General features: G+C 50.1%; 6 protein-coding genes across 6 annotated transcripts; 5 read left to right on the forward strand and 1 right to left on the reverse strand.

Annotated features, from left to right (window-relative positions):
* Nucleotides 1–81: 81 nt before the first annotated feature.
* Nucleotides 82–1147, forward strand: DEU56DRAFT_780098 (nucleolar protein 12-domain-containing protein). Its single transcript, XM_041351932.1, has 4 exons — nucleotides 82–205; nucleotides 259–364; nucleotides 424–496; nucleotides 546–1147. Exons 1-4 carry the CDS (start codon nucleotides 96–98, stop codon nucleotides 944–946), a joined length of 690 nt encoding a protein of 229 aa, XP_041212674.1. The 5' UTR covers nucleotides 82–95; the 3' UTR covers nucleotides 947–1147.
* DEU56DRAFT_780104 (uncharacterized protein) lies at nucleotides 1148–2319 on the forward strand. Its single transcript, XM_041351933.1, has 5 exons — nucleotides 1148–1340; nucleotides 1419–1521; nucleotides 1580–1646; nucleotides 1698–2077; nucleotides 2123–2319. Exons 1-5 carry the CDS (start codon nucleotides 1244–1246, stop codon nucleotides 2202–2204), a joined length of 729 nt encoding a protein of 242 aa, XP_041212675.1. The 5' UTR covers nucleotides 1148–1243; the 3' UTR covers nucleotides 2205–2319.
* On the forward strand, nucleotides 2320–7660 carry DEU56DRAFT_780105 (uncharacterized protein). The gene is made up of 18 exons (XM_041351934.1): nucleotides 2320–3439; nucleotides 3491–3708; nucleotides 3755–3899; nucleotides 3948–4082; nucleotides 4135–4201; nucleotides 4248–4571; nucleotides 4618–4775; nucleotides 4824–5384; nucleotides 5435–5594; nucleotides 5643–5760; nucleotides 5811–6025; nucleotides 6080–6291; nucleotides 6344–6624; nucleotides 6674–6749; nucleotides 6798–6843; nucleotides 6893–7043; nucleotides 7104–7264; nucleotides 7321–7660. The coding sequence occupies exons 1-18, from the start codon at nucleotides 2420–2422 to the stop codon at nucleotides 7608–7610; spliced, it is 4338 nt and encodes a 1445-aa protein (XP_041212676.1). The 5' UTR covers nucleotides 2320–2419; the 3' UTR covers nucleotides 7611–7660.
* DEU56DRAFT_780109 (uncharacterized protein) lies at nucleotides 7580–8866 on the forward strand. Its single transcript, XM_041351935.1, has 4 exons — nucleotides 7580–8028; nucleotides 8079–8238; nucleotides 8297–8458; nucleotides 8511–8866. The coding sequence occupies exons 1-4, from the start codon at nucleotides 7874–7876 to the stop codon at nucleotides 8586–8588; spliced, it is 555 nt and encodes a 184-aa protein (XP_041212677.1). The 5' UTR covers nucleotides 7580–7873; the 3' UTR covers nucleotides 8589–8866.
* Nucleotides 8867–9271: 405 nt separating this feature from the next.
* DEU56DRAFT_970784 (ribosomal protein L11) lies at nucleotides 9272–10057 on the forward strand (the record flags this gene model as incomplete). Its single annotated transcript, XM_041359442.1, has 4 exons — nucleotides 9272–9414; nucleotides 9470–9565; nucleotides 9621–9768; nucleotides 9819–10057. The coding sequence occupies exons 1-4, from the start codon at nucleotides 9400–9402 to the stop codon at nucleotides 10055–10057; spliced, it is 498 nt and encodes a 165-aa protein (XP_041212678.1). The 5' UTR covers nucleotides 9272–9399.
* A 1674-nt stretch (nucleotides 10058–11731) lies between these two features.
* Nucleotides 11732–14660, reverse strand: DEU56DRAFT_780115 (uncharacterized protein). The gene is made up of 7 exons (XM_041351936.1): nucleotides 14504–14660; nucleotides 14414–14441; nucleotides 13496–14327; nucleotides 13227–13448; nucleotides 13039–13175; nucleotides 12376–12981; nucleotides 11732–12323 (listed from the first exon to the last, which is right to left on the reverse strand). Exons 1-7 carry the CDS (start codon nucleotides 14557–14559, stop codon nucleotides 12090–12092), a joined length of 2115 nt encoding a protein of 704 aa, XP_041212679.1. The 5' UTR covers nucleotides 14560–14660; the 3' UTR covers nucleotides 11732–12089.
* Nucleotides 14661–14868: the final 208 nt, after the last annotated feature.

Raw genomic sequence — 14868 nt, forward strand, 5'->3', positions numbered from 1 at the left:
CCAAGTACTGTATTCCTCCTCTTCCGGATTACGTAACCTCATCCCGTTCATTTGCCGGACCGCCGGCAACTGCAAGTATCCTCTGCACATCCTCCATGAACTCAAATATCGCCATTTTAACTCAGTCACATAGAGTTATCGCAGCAAAAAAGCGCGACAAACGAAATCAGATCAAGGAAATTGTATTCGATGACGATGCACGAAGGTACGCATGGTACAGATCCGCAAATGCAGGACTTCACACATGGTCCTCACTAGAGAGTTCCTCACTGGATTTCACAAGCGGAAGGTGGCAAAGAAAGAGGAGGCTATAAAGAAGGCGAAGCTAAGGGAAAAGCAGGAAAGACTAGACACGCGACGTGAGGTGTGTCGGTGTCCAGCCTGTCATTTAGCCAATTCCAGAAGTTTAATCGTTTTAACCAGCATCGGCGCGCCTTAGCGGAGCGAGCGGCACAGAATGCTGCGGAGGTTGAGAAGGCATACGGTGCCACCATAGGTGATCAATCACCGTGTGTGTTGTGCTGCGGATCGTTGACATTTAACAGATGGTGAGGATGATGAGTACGAGGGGCTGGGCTCCTTGGAGGATGAAAGGGAGCGGGAGGTAAACGGAGAGTATGAAGGCGAGGAACAACTTGCTACTGTGACAGTGGTCGAAGATTTTGATCCTGCCGACTTCTTACATGGCCCACCCATGGCCGGCTCCGCACCTACTGATCGGTTGGACATCCCTTCCCCCACGCCCCTGAAGCCAAAAGGGAAGGAGAAAGCCCAAAATGATACTTTGAAGCCAAAGCGCAAGGTAAAGAAAAATGAGAAGACGAAGAGTGTCAGGTATCAGACGAAGGCGGCACGCTTGGCGGAACGCTCTAAGCAGCGGGCGCGACGCACAGAGAAGGCAGAACGGGCCGGAGGAAAATCTTCGAGGAAGGGAAAACGCAGATGATTTCAGGTTATTCCCTTGTCAATCGTGTATTTTCTCATTCTACACTGCTTGTAGTACATTGCATTCATTTTCGACAGACAGACTTCGCATGCATGATGTTTCTGTCATATGTTCGGAGCAAGTTCGGAGGGGTTGCTAGTTTGAATGCCGAAACCTCCGGTATCTCGGCCGTCCTGGCCGGACGTTTATGAGTTGACCGACACGTTGGCCAAACGCTACTCAAATTGTCCTGCAAGCTGCAAGGCTCGTCATAAACTACATCCATTCGAGGGCTCTAGAGGAGCAGCTGGCTGCACTATGAATTCCCTCTACACCCATGGCGTCCGGCAAACAAATTCGCTCACTGCTGACCTCGAGCGGCTGCGCAATGGAGACAACTCAGCATCCCTCCTAGGTCTGTTGAATTACCTGCTGACTTTCGAAGGGAAGGGGCTTGGGTGATGGGCAAGAACTCACGGACTCATCTCGTTAGGACAGATATCTGCCTCACTCGCTGCGATGCATAGAACCATTGAGGATTATGATTCAATGGCCAAGAGGGAAATAATAAAGGCGAAGCAGGAGAAAGGGCAAATGTGCGTGACACGCTTTAAAGGCATATATTGAATGGACTTATTTCTATCGTCGTTGCAGGCGTGTGCAGAAATTCCGCTCTGACTATGCTGAATTGAAGGGTCAGTTCGAACTAATCAAAACTGAGGCATGTCCAGCCATTTTGTATTCAGAATGCAGGTCTCACATGCAAGTATAGAGAGCTGCAGCACAGCGAAACGAACTTCTAGGTGGTTCGTCAAGCATGCTATCTCCTTCATCAGACACACGACGACGATTCACGCCGACCGCTGCTGCCTTGAACGGTGGAACATCGCCATCACAACACTCCGAGTCACCTTTCCGAACGCAAACACCACTACCGGGCTCAACACTTCGTGAAAGTCACGCATTACATGAGCATTCATTTATTCAGAATACGGAGACAAGGTTGGATGAGTTCCTTGCCCAAGGGCGAGAAGTGTTGGACAACCTGGTGGATCAACGGAATGTTCTCAAGGGGACGCAGAGACGACTCTTGGATGCTGCAAATACAATGGGTCTCAGTCGGGACGTTATAGGGTGGATCGAGAGAAGAAGGTAAGCGGAGTACTCTCGATTTTCGATCAAGCTGATGTCTTGTAGCACGCAGGATATGTACATCTTCTTTGGCGGCGGAGTGATCACGTTTTTCTGTTTCTGGTTGATATGGCATTACTTAGGCTAACTAATTCTGGACTTGCATATGTTGCCTGTATACGTACCCCTACGTACTCTTCGACGTCTTCGTCTAGTTCGCAATATTCACGCTTGTAACGTGTCGTGTCAGGAGTCGGAACTTGCCGGACCGAAACTGTATGGTGTGAGCCGCTTCCCATAACGCCAACCGAACGCGACATCGGACGAACGTTCAACGAAGTTCTGGTACCTTTTGTTGCTGTGATGGCCTTAGCCGGCCCTAGCGAGCCACACGACTATACAGAGGGCGCGTCAGCCATCGACATTAACGATGCTGTCACCCGTTCGCGACGCCATTCATTATATGGCGGGGACAGTGGTCAAGGCGCCATGTTTGACGGACCGGGACAGGAATCCATACCTACAAGCATGTCAAGGATGTCCTATACAGAGCATGGAATGGAAGGGAGACGAAGAAGCAGGGAGTGGTCCAGGGGCCGGAGGAAGAGTGAGGAGTCAGTTGGACGTACAAGTCGGAGAATGAGCACAGATGGTGAAATTTCGCAGGCGACGGAGGAGGCGAGGTCTGGTAGTGAAGAAGAAGCAGAAGAGGACGATGAAGGCACCAGCCACAGAGGGCGTAGACGCAGGGGATCCTTATCACCCGCCCACAACCGGTCCTCTGTGTTCGAGAACATTGCTAACTTGTTCAGCCGTGGTGCAGGGGAGCGCAGGCCTTCACTTTCACGACGTTCATCTGCGTCTTCGACTCGAAAATCAAAATCACGACGAAGGTCCTCAGACGCAGGGTCAGGATATGCTCTTGCAGACGAAGTGAACGAGCGATGGGGATACTCATCTGGAGAGGAAGATGACGAGACAGAGTCCGACGAGTCGCATCCGTTGAACCCTTTCCACAGTGAAATAGACTATGGGTCATACCCTCCATCTCCAAGTGCAGGCTCACACCTCCCTCTATTCGCCGCTGATCCAATTTTTGGCGACGAGGTGCGCATAGACATAGACGTGCCTCAAGAACCGCTAAACCCTCCACCTCCTGGGCCGCCAAGCAGACAAACCATATATGTACCAGAGGAAGACAATACCTTCCGTTTCGTGGGCTATGAAGTTATTATTTGGCGGCAGTGGCTCTGGCGAGTGTGCTGTGTTGCAACGTTGGGTATTGTGGGTCTCTTGGGCCACTGGTTCCCTCGTGTATGGCTACGGTGCGTTGTACAAGAGAAGGCTTTTAGAGATATTAAGCATGGTTATGTTGTCGTCGAGGTGCGCCATGCCATAAACTTCTTGGAGCACCTTTAAGTTATCTGCCGTCAGTCTGCACACAGAGACATCTCATTGTTTCCAGTCAAGCGCCTAGTATATCCATACGCGCGATCGACGGTTTTCCCTGTCCCTCCTGCGGAAGCGGATGGACGACTACAGCTGTTGGCACGCGGCGATAGACAAGAAATTCTTGGGGACCTCCATGTCGTTGATTATAGATACTCACGTTTTGCACTTGACGTTCAGACTGGATTGTTCGGCATGATAAGGTGAGATGATTACGTTGCGCCTTCGTTTTTGCTGAGCGTCAAGCAGGGATTGGCGTGATCCAACATGGACGGGTCTGCAGTCCATTCAGAACGGGCTTTCGCAGTTTGTTAGGCATCAACGCTTAGTCTTATTTGGACCGAACATTGTTGATATTGAAGGCAAATCAACGATATCCCTCCTGGTTGATGAGGTACGTCCAATATTCATAGATCAATGGCCTCCCCTCACCGTACGGTAGATAATCCACCCATTCTACGTGTTTCAAGTGGCCAGCATCATCCTTTGGTCGTTAGACGACTACTATTACTATGCGTTCTGCATTGCGCTGATTTCTACATTGAGTGTCGTGACAACCCTTATTGATACTAAGAAGGTGAGAAAACACACGCCTGAGTATGTCACGAAAGATCCTTACGCTCTCCTAGACTATCAAGCGCATGCGGGAGATGTCCCGCTTCTCCTGTGAAGTTATGGTTTATACAGACGGTGGCTGTATGCAAAATTTCCCCGTCTTGTGCTCCAGCTCACGATCATGCAGGGGTTGAGCGTGACTCCACCGACCTCGTACCAGGAGATATAGTAAACCTCACTGAACTACGTGCATCTCTGTTCCCTGCAGACATGCTTCTTCTCTCTGGCGACGCGATTGTGAACGAAAGCATGCTGACTGGCGAGAGTGTACCTGTTTCGAAAAATGCAGCCAAGGACGATGATATTGCTCGTTGGCGGGACCTCAAGGACGCTCAGGGTGAGCTTGCCAAGAGCTTTGTTCATGCAGGGACAAGAGTTGTTCGCATCCGTGGTGCTCTGGCAAGTGATGGGACCACAGGACAACCCGCTCTCGGGTTGGTTGTCAGAACAGGTAGGTCTTCTGCATTGAGTGGAGATTATGTGTTCATGGATAACAGGGTTCAACACGACCAAGGGTGCACTTGTCAGGTCCATGTTGTTCCCAAAACCGATTGGATTCAAGTTTTACCGTGATTCAATTCGTTTCATTGGTGTTCTGGCATGTATTGCTACCCTTGGGTTCTGTGCCAGCGCTGTGCAGTTTGTCCGACTCGGAGTACGTTATCGTGGTTTACTTATGCAATTGTCGCTTACATGGACACAGATCAAATGGCCTGTTATTCTGGTTCGTGCTCTGGACTTGATAACGATTGTGGTTCCACCCGCTCTTCCGGCGACCCTCTCGATCGGGACGAATTTTGCCATCGGACGTCTTCGCAAACTTGGAATCTTTTGCATCTCGCCCACGCGTGTCAATGTCGGAGGAAAAGTCAACGTATGCTGCTTTGACAAGACAGGCACACTCACAGAAGATGGACTGGACATCCTCGGCGTGCGCTCCCTCGACCGCAACGTACACCGCTTTGGTGAGCTCATAGACAACGTCCACGATCTACCTTCTATCCACGACCGCACGAGCTTCCTTCACGCACTCGCGACGTGCCATTCCTTGAAGATGGTAGGCGGCGACATTATTGGTGATCCACTGGACGTCAAGATGTTCGAGTTTACCAAGTGGACTCTTGAGGAGGGATTGGTCGCGGGGACAGGCATCATCAAAGGAAGAAGTGGCAGCGAACGGCCTGCTGCGCTTGTGCAGACTGTTGTGCGACCACCTGGGAGTGCCCAGTTCCGCCTGGAAGATGCTCTTAAGACGGGGGCGAAGGTACACCATGATATGAAGCAATGCACAGCACGCTAACTGTTACATCTCAGCATGCACACTTCCTTGAACTTGGCGTGATCCGCACCTTTGAATTCGTCTCAAGTCTGCGGCGGATGAGTGTCGTGGTCAAAAGGCTCAGGAGTACCAGTATGGAGATCTACGTTAAAGGAGCTCCAGAGGTCATGGTGGATATTTGCGAGAGGGACTCTTGTCAGCTTCCCATCTTCCTTGAAATTTCAGGAGCTGATTATTCTGCAGTTCCACAGGATTACGATGACCTGCTATCGTACTATACAAGGCGTGGGTACCGTGTTATTGCAATGGCAGGTAAAGCTATCGAAGGTTTATCATGGCTGAAGGCTCAAAAGATGAAGCGGTTAGACATCTTTTTTCACTTTGGCTTCATAGGTGCTAATGATTTTACAGGGAGCAAGCGGAGTCGAATCTTCGTTTCCTTGGACTAATCATATTTGAGAATAAGTTGAAGCCGGGGACGACTCCTGCCATCCAAACCCTCCGGGCAGCTCATCTGGCATGTAGGATGATTACTGGAGACAACCCACTGACTGCTGTTAGTGTCGCACGAGAGTGCAGCTTGGTAAGCCAAGCTGCACATGTCTTCGCTCCTGTGTTCGTCCACGGTGAGTAGTCAATGTTGTCACTTTGTACTCTTGCGAGACTTCTTTCAATCCCAGGGAATGTTAATACGCCCATGTCGAAACTGGAGTGGTCCTCCATGGATGATCCCTCTTGGAAACTGGACGACTACAGCCTCAAACCATTACCTCCGCCTCCACATCTTACCGCAGCAGAGCATGAGGTCGAGTACCAGGACTGTGCGTTGGTTGTGACAGGTGATGTATTCAGATGGATGATCAACCACGGCCCTCTTGAAACTGTGCAGCGGGTGAGGCCATTTGGTTGAGTGTCACAGTTTATGAACTGATTTTTGCCCTCAGATGCTTGTCAAGACCCAGATCTTTGCTCGAATGTCGCCCGATGAAAAGAATGAGGTTGTCGAAAGGCTGCAAACTCTGGGTTATACCGTGCTAATGTGTGGAGACGGCGCGAATGACTGTGCAGCCCTCAAGGCCGCAGACGTTGGCATTTCGCTGTCCGAGGCAGAGGCGTCTGTAGCGGCCCCCTTCACCAGCAGGACACCTGACATCAGTTGTGTCATCGAGGTCATCAAAGAGGGAAGGGCTGCTTTGGTCACCAGCTTTTCGTGTTTCAAATACATGTAATAAAGCTCCCTCTACACTTCTGCGAACCTACTGATATTTTTCAAGGGCGCTGTATTCCATGATCCAGTTCACGACGGTCACTCTATTATACTCTTTCGCATCGTCCCTAGGGGATTTCCAGGTACTTACCTGACAAACCAATTTGCTCCTGCTGAACGCATTTCTTTAGTTCCTGTATATTGACCTCTTCATAATCATTCCGATTGCCGTTTCCAGTGAGTTCGGCGGAGATTTTTCACTTGAGGCAGTCCTGATTGGACTTAGTGGGGAGGACTCTCCCATATCCGCGGATATATCCCAAGCGCCCCACCGCTAGCCTGGTATCGAAGAAGGTCCTCGCCAGCTTGTTCGGCCAGATAATAATCACGAGCGGTGTTCAAATCTGGACGTTCCTCTGGGTTAGGCGACAAGATTGGTCAGTAGAGTGTTTTATTACACTGCCTGAGCCAACTTACCTGAGTTTGTCCGCAACAAGGTACCGTCCACCTGATGAAGACCCTTATGGCAATGGAGCCCATCTCAAAGCCACCAACTTTGAGAACTCAACGCTGTTTTTAGTATCTTGTTTCCAGTATATTCTTGTCGCAGCAGTGTTTAGCATTGGTCCTCCTTACCGCAAGTCGATGTGGACAAACGGTCTGTGTTTCACTGTAACAATCACTGCGCAGTGCTAATTTGATGCTGCTGCATAGGATGGCTGATGGCATCAGTCACTGGTTTATCGCTCCTGAATTTGCTAGTATTGTTACAACCTCCGAAGCCCATTAGGCTGATTCTCGAGTTGATGCCACTCCCGTTCTCTGGAAGAGTCTGGCTAGCGATATTTGCGATCACCAATGTGGTTGTTTCACTTGCTTTCGAGCAATGGGCCACCCAGTTCATCTCACAGGTGATTGGCGTTTTGATGAACCTGCATTCGGAGAAGAAAAGATATCGTGAGGGGAAGGCGTACAAGGCTGTGGAAGGTGGAATGCAACGTTAGAGTATAAATACCTGTGCGGAAATATATCATCATGATACTGTTGCCAGTGAAACGGGGCGCTGTCCGGGAGGAATTTCCTATTTAGTCGGACCAGTAGAAGGAGGTATTTTCAGGACACCTTCGGTTCCATTGTCTCTGCCCTCAACGCCCTGGTGGCATCATCTCATACTCCCTTCAACGCCGTCTTCTCTCTGGATTCGCCGAGAAACTAAGAGCAGGCCTCTTCATTCGTTTAATTTGAGATACCAAGCCCTTCAGCTACAATGTTCTTCAAGCTTGCACTCTTCACCTTGTTTTCGCTAGGCTTTGCTAATGCAATTCCATCTGGTGGAAACGCCGCTATCGCTCGTCGCCAAGCAGCAACTTCCTCCCTCATTGCTGTCCCTCCCACAGTCACTACAACGATGTCCATCCAAACGTGAGCCAAAGCCAGTCTTCTTACAATAGATGTCGGGCTAATCTTCGCAGTGCAAATGGTCCAATGAATGAGATCTGTGTCCTCACATTCACCCCTGTTGGCAACCAAATACAGGAGGTTCAGAATTGCACCATGTCGATGGGCGGGAGTGTGGTATCGAGCTTGATTTTCAATCCATCCTCTACAGCCAGTATTGCGTCTACTTCAACCGTGAGTCAACTATTCCTTGGTGGCCGTTTTATTTACGATCCACGGAATTCATTTCTAGAGCGCTTCTATATCTGCGACCCCTACCGTTCAAGCTGCATTCTCCATGCCTGGGAGGTCGTTACAGGTGTTGCCGGTGGGACTTGGAGTGTTTGGAAGCATTACGGGTATCACCATCATCATCGTAGCCTTGGTTACTCTCGAGCGTGTTCGTTATCGCAGGGTAAGTCCCCCGTACACTATGTGCAACTGTTTACTGATTGATTATCCTATAGGTCTTCAGGGAACGTAGACTGGCCGAACAGGGTGCTATGATGGGTTACACAGCCAACTCGATAGAGTACAAGGTCTAGGGTAATGCGGATCGACAAATCAATTATCAGTCACTTCAAGTTTGTTTGGGCATTCCGTTGATCGGCTACATGTTTCAAAGACACTCCTCGCCAAATGCTATCGGCGTGCCTTGCTGTGCCCGGAATAATAGTAGTGCATCATCACTGTAATCCCTGGCGGAATTTCAGGCTGGCTCGGTTGTAACTTCACGCAAGAGCTCGAAAGGCACTGTACCGCAATGGGTTATAAATTGCTACTATGGAGACACAATATGACTAGAATTTGTGAGAACCAAAACGTTCTCCGATCCTATTTCACTAGTGAGACGAGAGCAGTGCTGAGGAAGGGCTCCGACGAAATATCGAGCGAACCTCGCATACCGATAAGTAGCACACTGCGTCTCGATCTTAGCTGTCCGTCGCTGAGGAATGAGAGGATCTCCTAGAGGATCCGCTTGAGAAACGACCAAGATCGCCGTCTCGATGAAGTCCAGTATTCATGGTCTGTACACAACTTAGACAACATATGTCAGTGCCAAGTAACGCTTGAGTTTCTCAGTTGACGAGGTCTGTAAACGTCCTCCCGTGTTTAACATGACAACGGCCAAGGAAAACAATACAGTTCGGGGAGAATGTAGCCGTCGCGAGACACTGCATTCTTCCCGAATAGTAATGTTCTCTGTAAATACGAAGGGAGTCAAGGCGCGACATAGTCTGGGAACGTGGGAATGCGTGTGACTAAGCTGAGGGAGGTACTGTACAGTTACTTCGAGTTTTGAACTTTAATCTTTAGCCACCTCAGGGAACAGCGACCAACCTCCTTACCTTCGCCATGGCCCCCAAGCTCGTCCGTCTGCTCTCATACTTTACACCCGTAATGCAGTTAATGACCATCATCTTAGGACCCCAATGAAATCAAAATCATCTACCTCCGGGCAACAGGGGGTGAAGTTGGTGCATCGTCAGCACTTGCCCCAAAAATCGGTCCTCTCGGTCTGGTGTGTGTCTGCAGTCTGGTAGAAAATAATTATATAGAATTAAAGCTTGGAACAGTCACCCAAAAAGGTCGGAGAAGATATTGCCAAAGCTACCTCTGCATGGAAGGGTCTACGCGTGACTGTCCAGCTTACCATCCAGAATCGGCAAGCAGCAGTCTCCGTTGTTCCTTCCGCTTCCTCCCTCGTCATCCGGGCGCTCAAGGGTGAGCAGTTCTGTCCCTACTTAATTCCCCTCTCATATCGCTTGTTATAGAGCCTCCCCGTGACCGGAAGAAGGAGAAGAACATCAAGCACTCGGGCAATGTTACTCTCGACGAGATTTTCGAAATCGCCCGAACGATGAGATCCAAGTCACTAGCAAAGGACTTGGCTGGCGGCGCGAAGGAGATTCTCGGCACGGCCCAGAGTATTGGCTGCACAGTAGATGGCCAGCCCCCACACGATGTCATCGATGGCATCAACTCCGGGGAGATTGAGGTGCCAGATGAGTAAAAGACTGTCGAACCCGAGTCTTTTTATACTGCCCGCCATGTATTTTTTTCGACACTACTGCATACATGCATACATTCAAACGCTCATATGCCCTTCCCATGCATTGCTTTGGGGACAGGATTTTGAAAGTGGTGACGTGGTATTGATATGAAGGTAGAGCTGCATAAAGACGGCAAAGCAGACGATAATTTATTCATCCTTGTACTCTCAACTCAATTGTCCTTTCAAGTGGGAATTGGAACCATTCGCCGGTGGCTGTGCATGTCTTTTGTAGCGCCCAGACGAATAGTCCGATAAGGATGCAGGGAACAAAAGCTCGCCATGATACATCATTATTGCCGTGCGGAGTACTACGTCGTGTTCGACTCAATTGTTCAAGAGATTGGCACATAGCCGATCAGGTGAATTTTGTCTGCCTATTCGTGCCGCGACCCCTGTGCTGAAAGCGAACTGACTGAGGTTGTGTCAATTGGTTTTCCTGTAGCGTGTTCATGACATGAACAGCTGTGCAATCAGTAAGGTTGCGTCCTGCCCTATGACACTATGGGGATTGAAGCTGAAGCGCTGAAGGGCTATACGGTCTTTGCTGTTGCGCCGTGGCCGGATTTGAGCCAAGTTGGCCACATATCAAAGATTGTGCCTGTCCCCACTTGAATATAGGGTCCCACCCATCCCGCATTCCGCTTGGGCATCTACATTCGAACAAGATACAACAGTTTAACGCTGTCGAGTCGTGTAGTAAGATAAAAACGGCGAGTACATAATTCCTTCAGCAAGTCCACCTCCCGTACTCATCACCATCAAGATCCTTCAAAATGGCGACAGACACAGCTCGGCCCATCATTCCAAGCACCACATCTGTGCGGGTGTTTGTTGACGGTCACCGCGTGATCGAACTCGCAGTTTTACATTCTGGGCAAGGATGTGTACCAGTTGAGTTCCGCGATCGCAGCAACATCAAGTTACGGTCATTCTGTAAAGCTGTTCGTGATGCGGGGTATCGCTAGGCGTGGAACGCATGCTGCATCGACAACGTAGAGCTTCAAAATCGCTCAACTCCATGTTTGTCTGGTACCACCACTCTGTACTTACCATTGTCTGTCCGATGTTCCGCCTTCGTCCAAGTCTGAGGCACTGGCACGGGCAAACGGTGTTTGGAGGTCTGGACCCGCAGGAAGACATCGTATGCTCATTGTTCGGGGTCTTCGACGCCAAGCTACCAGTTATTTACGGCGAGAAGAAGCAGCACGCTCGCGGGCAGCTTCTGCAGGAGATATTAATATGATATTATCGCCCTGGACTGGGTCAGAAAATACTCTGCCAGCTGACGTCACTTTGTACACTCCCAGTTTCGCGCACCGCCGCCTCTTACTTTTCTGCATCAGGTTTTCTGTCGCTCAAGCTAAAAGGAGGTCTAGTCGAGACAAGGAGACCCTTACGTATAGCGTCAAGGCCTGAGGCAGGCTTCGCGACTTCCTTATCACCACCTGATTCAGCTTTTACCGTCAAAGCCCACTCGGTACAAATTCTTGCTTGTCTGTCCGGGGAATCGTTATCTCCTCGAGCGTAACGCAGAGCGAGGGACGTTGTCCGCGCCCAGCTCTCCGCCAGAGGATTCGTTCAGCGGGTCTGATGCAGAAAATAAGCCAGTTGATTTGGAGTCTCACTCGCAAGCGTTGCGATTGATCATTCGTCTCGGACAATCTTTGGGCGTACTTTTGCTGATGCAACAGCAGGGTGGAGAATACAAGAGAATCGCGTCGGATTGTGCACAAGTGAGAAACATGGCTCTGTGCACACTATGATGGACGTCAGGACACTGGAGATATTGTAGCTGTGCATTTGGAAGGACAGAGATTTTAATTCGTACCTTGATCTACCTGCCATTTCATCGTCATATCGTATGCTCTATCACACCAAGAAAACGATTTTGTATTAGATGAGAATAATGTAGCTAGATGGCTATGCACTGATGAGAGTGCGAGCGCGATATTAGCGTGAAGAGTTGAAATCCACCGTGAACAGCCCGCGTTCACATGTTTTCCGTCAGTCGACTGGCCATATACTGCGCATCAACCGAGTGCAGCAGTTTAACAAACCGTTTCCAAGTCTTCTCTGTAGGAGCAGCCGTACTGTCAATCTCATTCATGACATGCGGATCCTGATACCTCCGCCCATACTTCCCGTAATGACCGACAAGAGTGAGAACCTTCCGACACTCTTTTCCCCATTCGGGAGTGAGGTTCAGTGCACGCCAAACATGCCGCTACGTAACAGAATAAATTAAGACCGTGCTAGATGACAGACTATAGACTCACTCTTTGAACCCTAGAGTTTGGCGCGCCGTCCCAGTGTGATGGCGTTTTCTTATCTTCGTGTTCCTTAACTCTGCTTTCGACGTAATTGTAGGTCCACAGGACGTCAGAAACGCGCTTTGGGCCTCCATGAGAGATGATCGACATGCATCGCGGCCATTCCTTGTCACCCTCTATGTCTGATCGAATGAAATTGGCAATCGCATTGTTCCTCTCATCTTCTGTCGCTGCATGGCGCCCAGGAACGGGTGGAGATATATCTCGTCCTCCATCTTCATCGGATGAAGAGGAACTTTCTAAATCTCCATCCCTTGACTGCCTCGCTCGATGTGGCGTGCGACTAGGTGAAGGAGTCCTATGGACTGGGCTATGCGGTGCTTTATTTTGAGGTGATGAATGGCTTTGGGAGGGTCGTTTTCTCTTTTGGGGGCGGTAATCACTTTGTGACAACAGATCGAGGCGCGTATCACGTGTGACTCCTGAATACATTGCCTGTCTCGAGCTTTGCTGTCGAGAGGGTGACAGGGCAGTATCGGAGTCAGAGCCAGACGCTTGTTGCATTTCACAAGGAACCCGAGGAGGGGGAGGTAATCGACCTTTGGGGACAGGCTAAGAAGTGAAATCAGCACCCCTATTTGGCATGTCAGCGCATCAAACTATACGTACAGCTTCAACGACGACTTCCAGCGTGCGTTCTTTGCTCACACCAAGATTGCATGACTCTGCTTCGAGCATGTTGTCAGCGTCCACGCGCATGAAAAACTGGCGATATTTTCCGCGAAGCGTATATACCCTCGCAGGACCTGTGAAACAAAATTCACTACTACGAACCACTAGTCGACAGGGTAGCATACCATCTATCCGCGACGGTCCGGCCTGCAAAGTCTCGCAGACTTCTTTTGCATTTGCCCAAAAACCACCGTCTGTGTCTTCTCCTGGCCGAAGAACTACTTTGATCTCTGCAAGCTGGTGATCAGGGACGCCACTTCTGACATCCTCAATGAGGAGCGTCAACATCCGAAGAGGTCGCATTTGTCCTCCAGAGGCTGGAGGCGCTGCGAACCGTTCTTGTACAGCTGCGGAAATGTTAAATTAGGACGAAACGCGAAGGCCGACACCTTACAAGTCTGTCTCGCAGGTTCTTGAACAGATACTGCACTTGTGGAAGGTGAGCGAGAACCTAGGTTCATCTCATAATCACGACGATAATGTGCTCCTGGGTGTTGGTAATGCATAGTGGAAGGAGGGGGCTGAAGTTGGCGGCTAGAGGCTGATGGCTGAGTGAAAGTACCAGGGTCCTGATCTGTACGTTGTCCGGCTGACTTTCTGCTCCGTTTATTTTTGGCAGGCGCTGTGGGTCCGCCGAGTTGCCCGAGGGTACGATTTTGGCCTGAGTTGGTGTTATTGCATGCCCCTGGTGTCGCATTATAGGAACTACGTGGGGTGGAAGCTATTGTAGAAGATGTGGCCGGGGAATGAGCTTCCGCAGGTGGTCCACCGTCGGCCATTGAAGGGTTAGACATCGTGACGCTAGCGCTGGGTGATGCAGCATTGATGATGCGATACATAGAAGAGTACGGACCCGCACCAGCATATAGCGCGGGCTGTGCTAAGGGTTCTGGTGTGGGTGTAGGTGTGGGCTCGGGTACCTGGGAGAGTCGGAACCGGCTTGTCTGAGCGGAGTACTCCGGTTTGGGTCTCCTTTTCTTTTTCTTGGGCAGTGCCTGTCCCGGGAGAAATTGGATTGCATTTGTATTTGAGGGAAGGACAGCTTGGTAGGTGTTGACAGTTGCGATAGGCAGGACGGACGGCTGCCATGAGAATCCGACTGCTTGGCGAATCAATGGCGCTGGTGTGCCATCTCTGGAAAGCGCATCCGCATTAGCTTCGACTGGGGCAGGGACTACGGGGGTCTCATCGTCAGAGGTTGGGGTGAAAGACCGTTTCTGCCGTTTCTGCAAGGTTGGGTAGGATATGTGAGTGGCCATGAAGAGTAGAAGAAAAGAAGAAACACGTGCAGAGAGCATGAATATTTACTTACAGCAACGGGCGAAGATTCTCTGCTGCTCCTAGCCTCATGTAATTGGTAAGTGTCCAATTGATGTTGGCCGGAAGGGCCTCGAGCACTCACGACGATGAAGCACCGCGTCTACCGTATCCTATTTGCGCGTCGTTGTCGCTGGCCATTCTCTGTATGAATTCTTCTACTGGTGAAGGAGATATGGTTTCAAGTAGAGACTGGCTGGTGAGACAATGTAACGACCTCGCCGTTTACCTGCCGTCAGTAACTGTGGGTCCTCGTATGAAGATAAGCCAATTTAGTTTGTGAAATAGTTCTTACAAGTGAGAGATCAAATGTATGCCCTTCTTAGCAGGAAGTGAGCGAAACTGTGGATCGCGGAAACTAGAATGGACCTACAGAACGAAATTGTAGGACCCTGGTTGTAGCAGCGCGTACTAGAAAGGAAACTCAGTGCCAGTCACTTGTCCCAAACA

The sequence above is a fragment of the Suillus clintonianus genome, assembly GCF_016758775.1.
Source record: "Suillus clintonianus strain FC179 chromosome Unknown DEU56scaffold_10, whole genome shotgun sequence".
Taxonomy (NCBI): domain Eukaryota; kingdom Fungi; phylum Basidiomycota; class Agaricomycetes; order Boletales; family Suillaceae; genus Suillus; species Suillus clintonianus.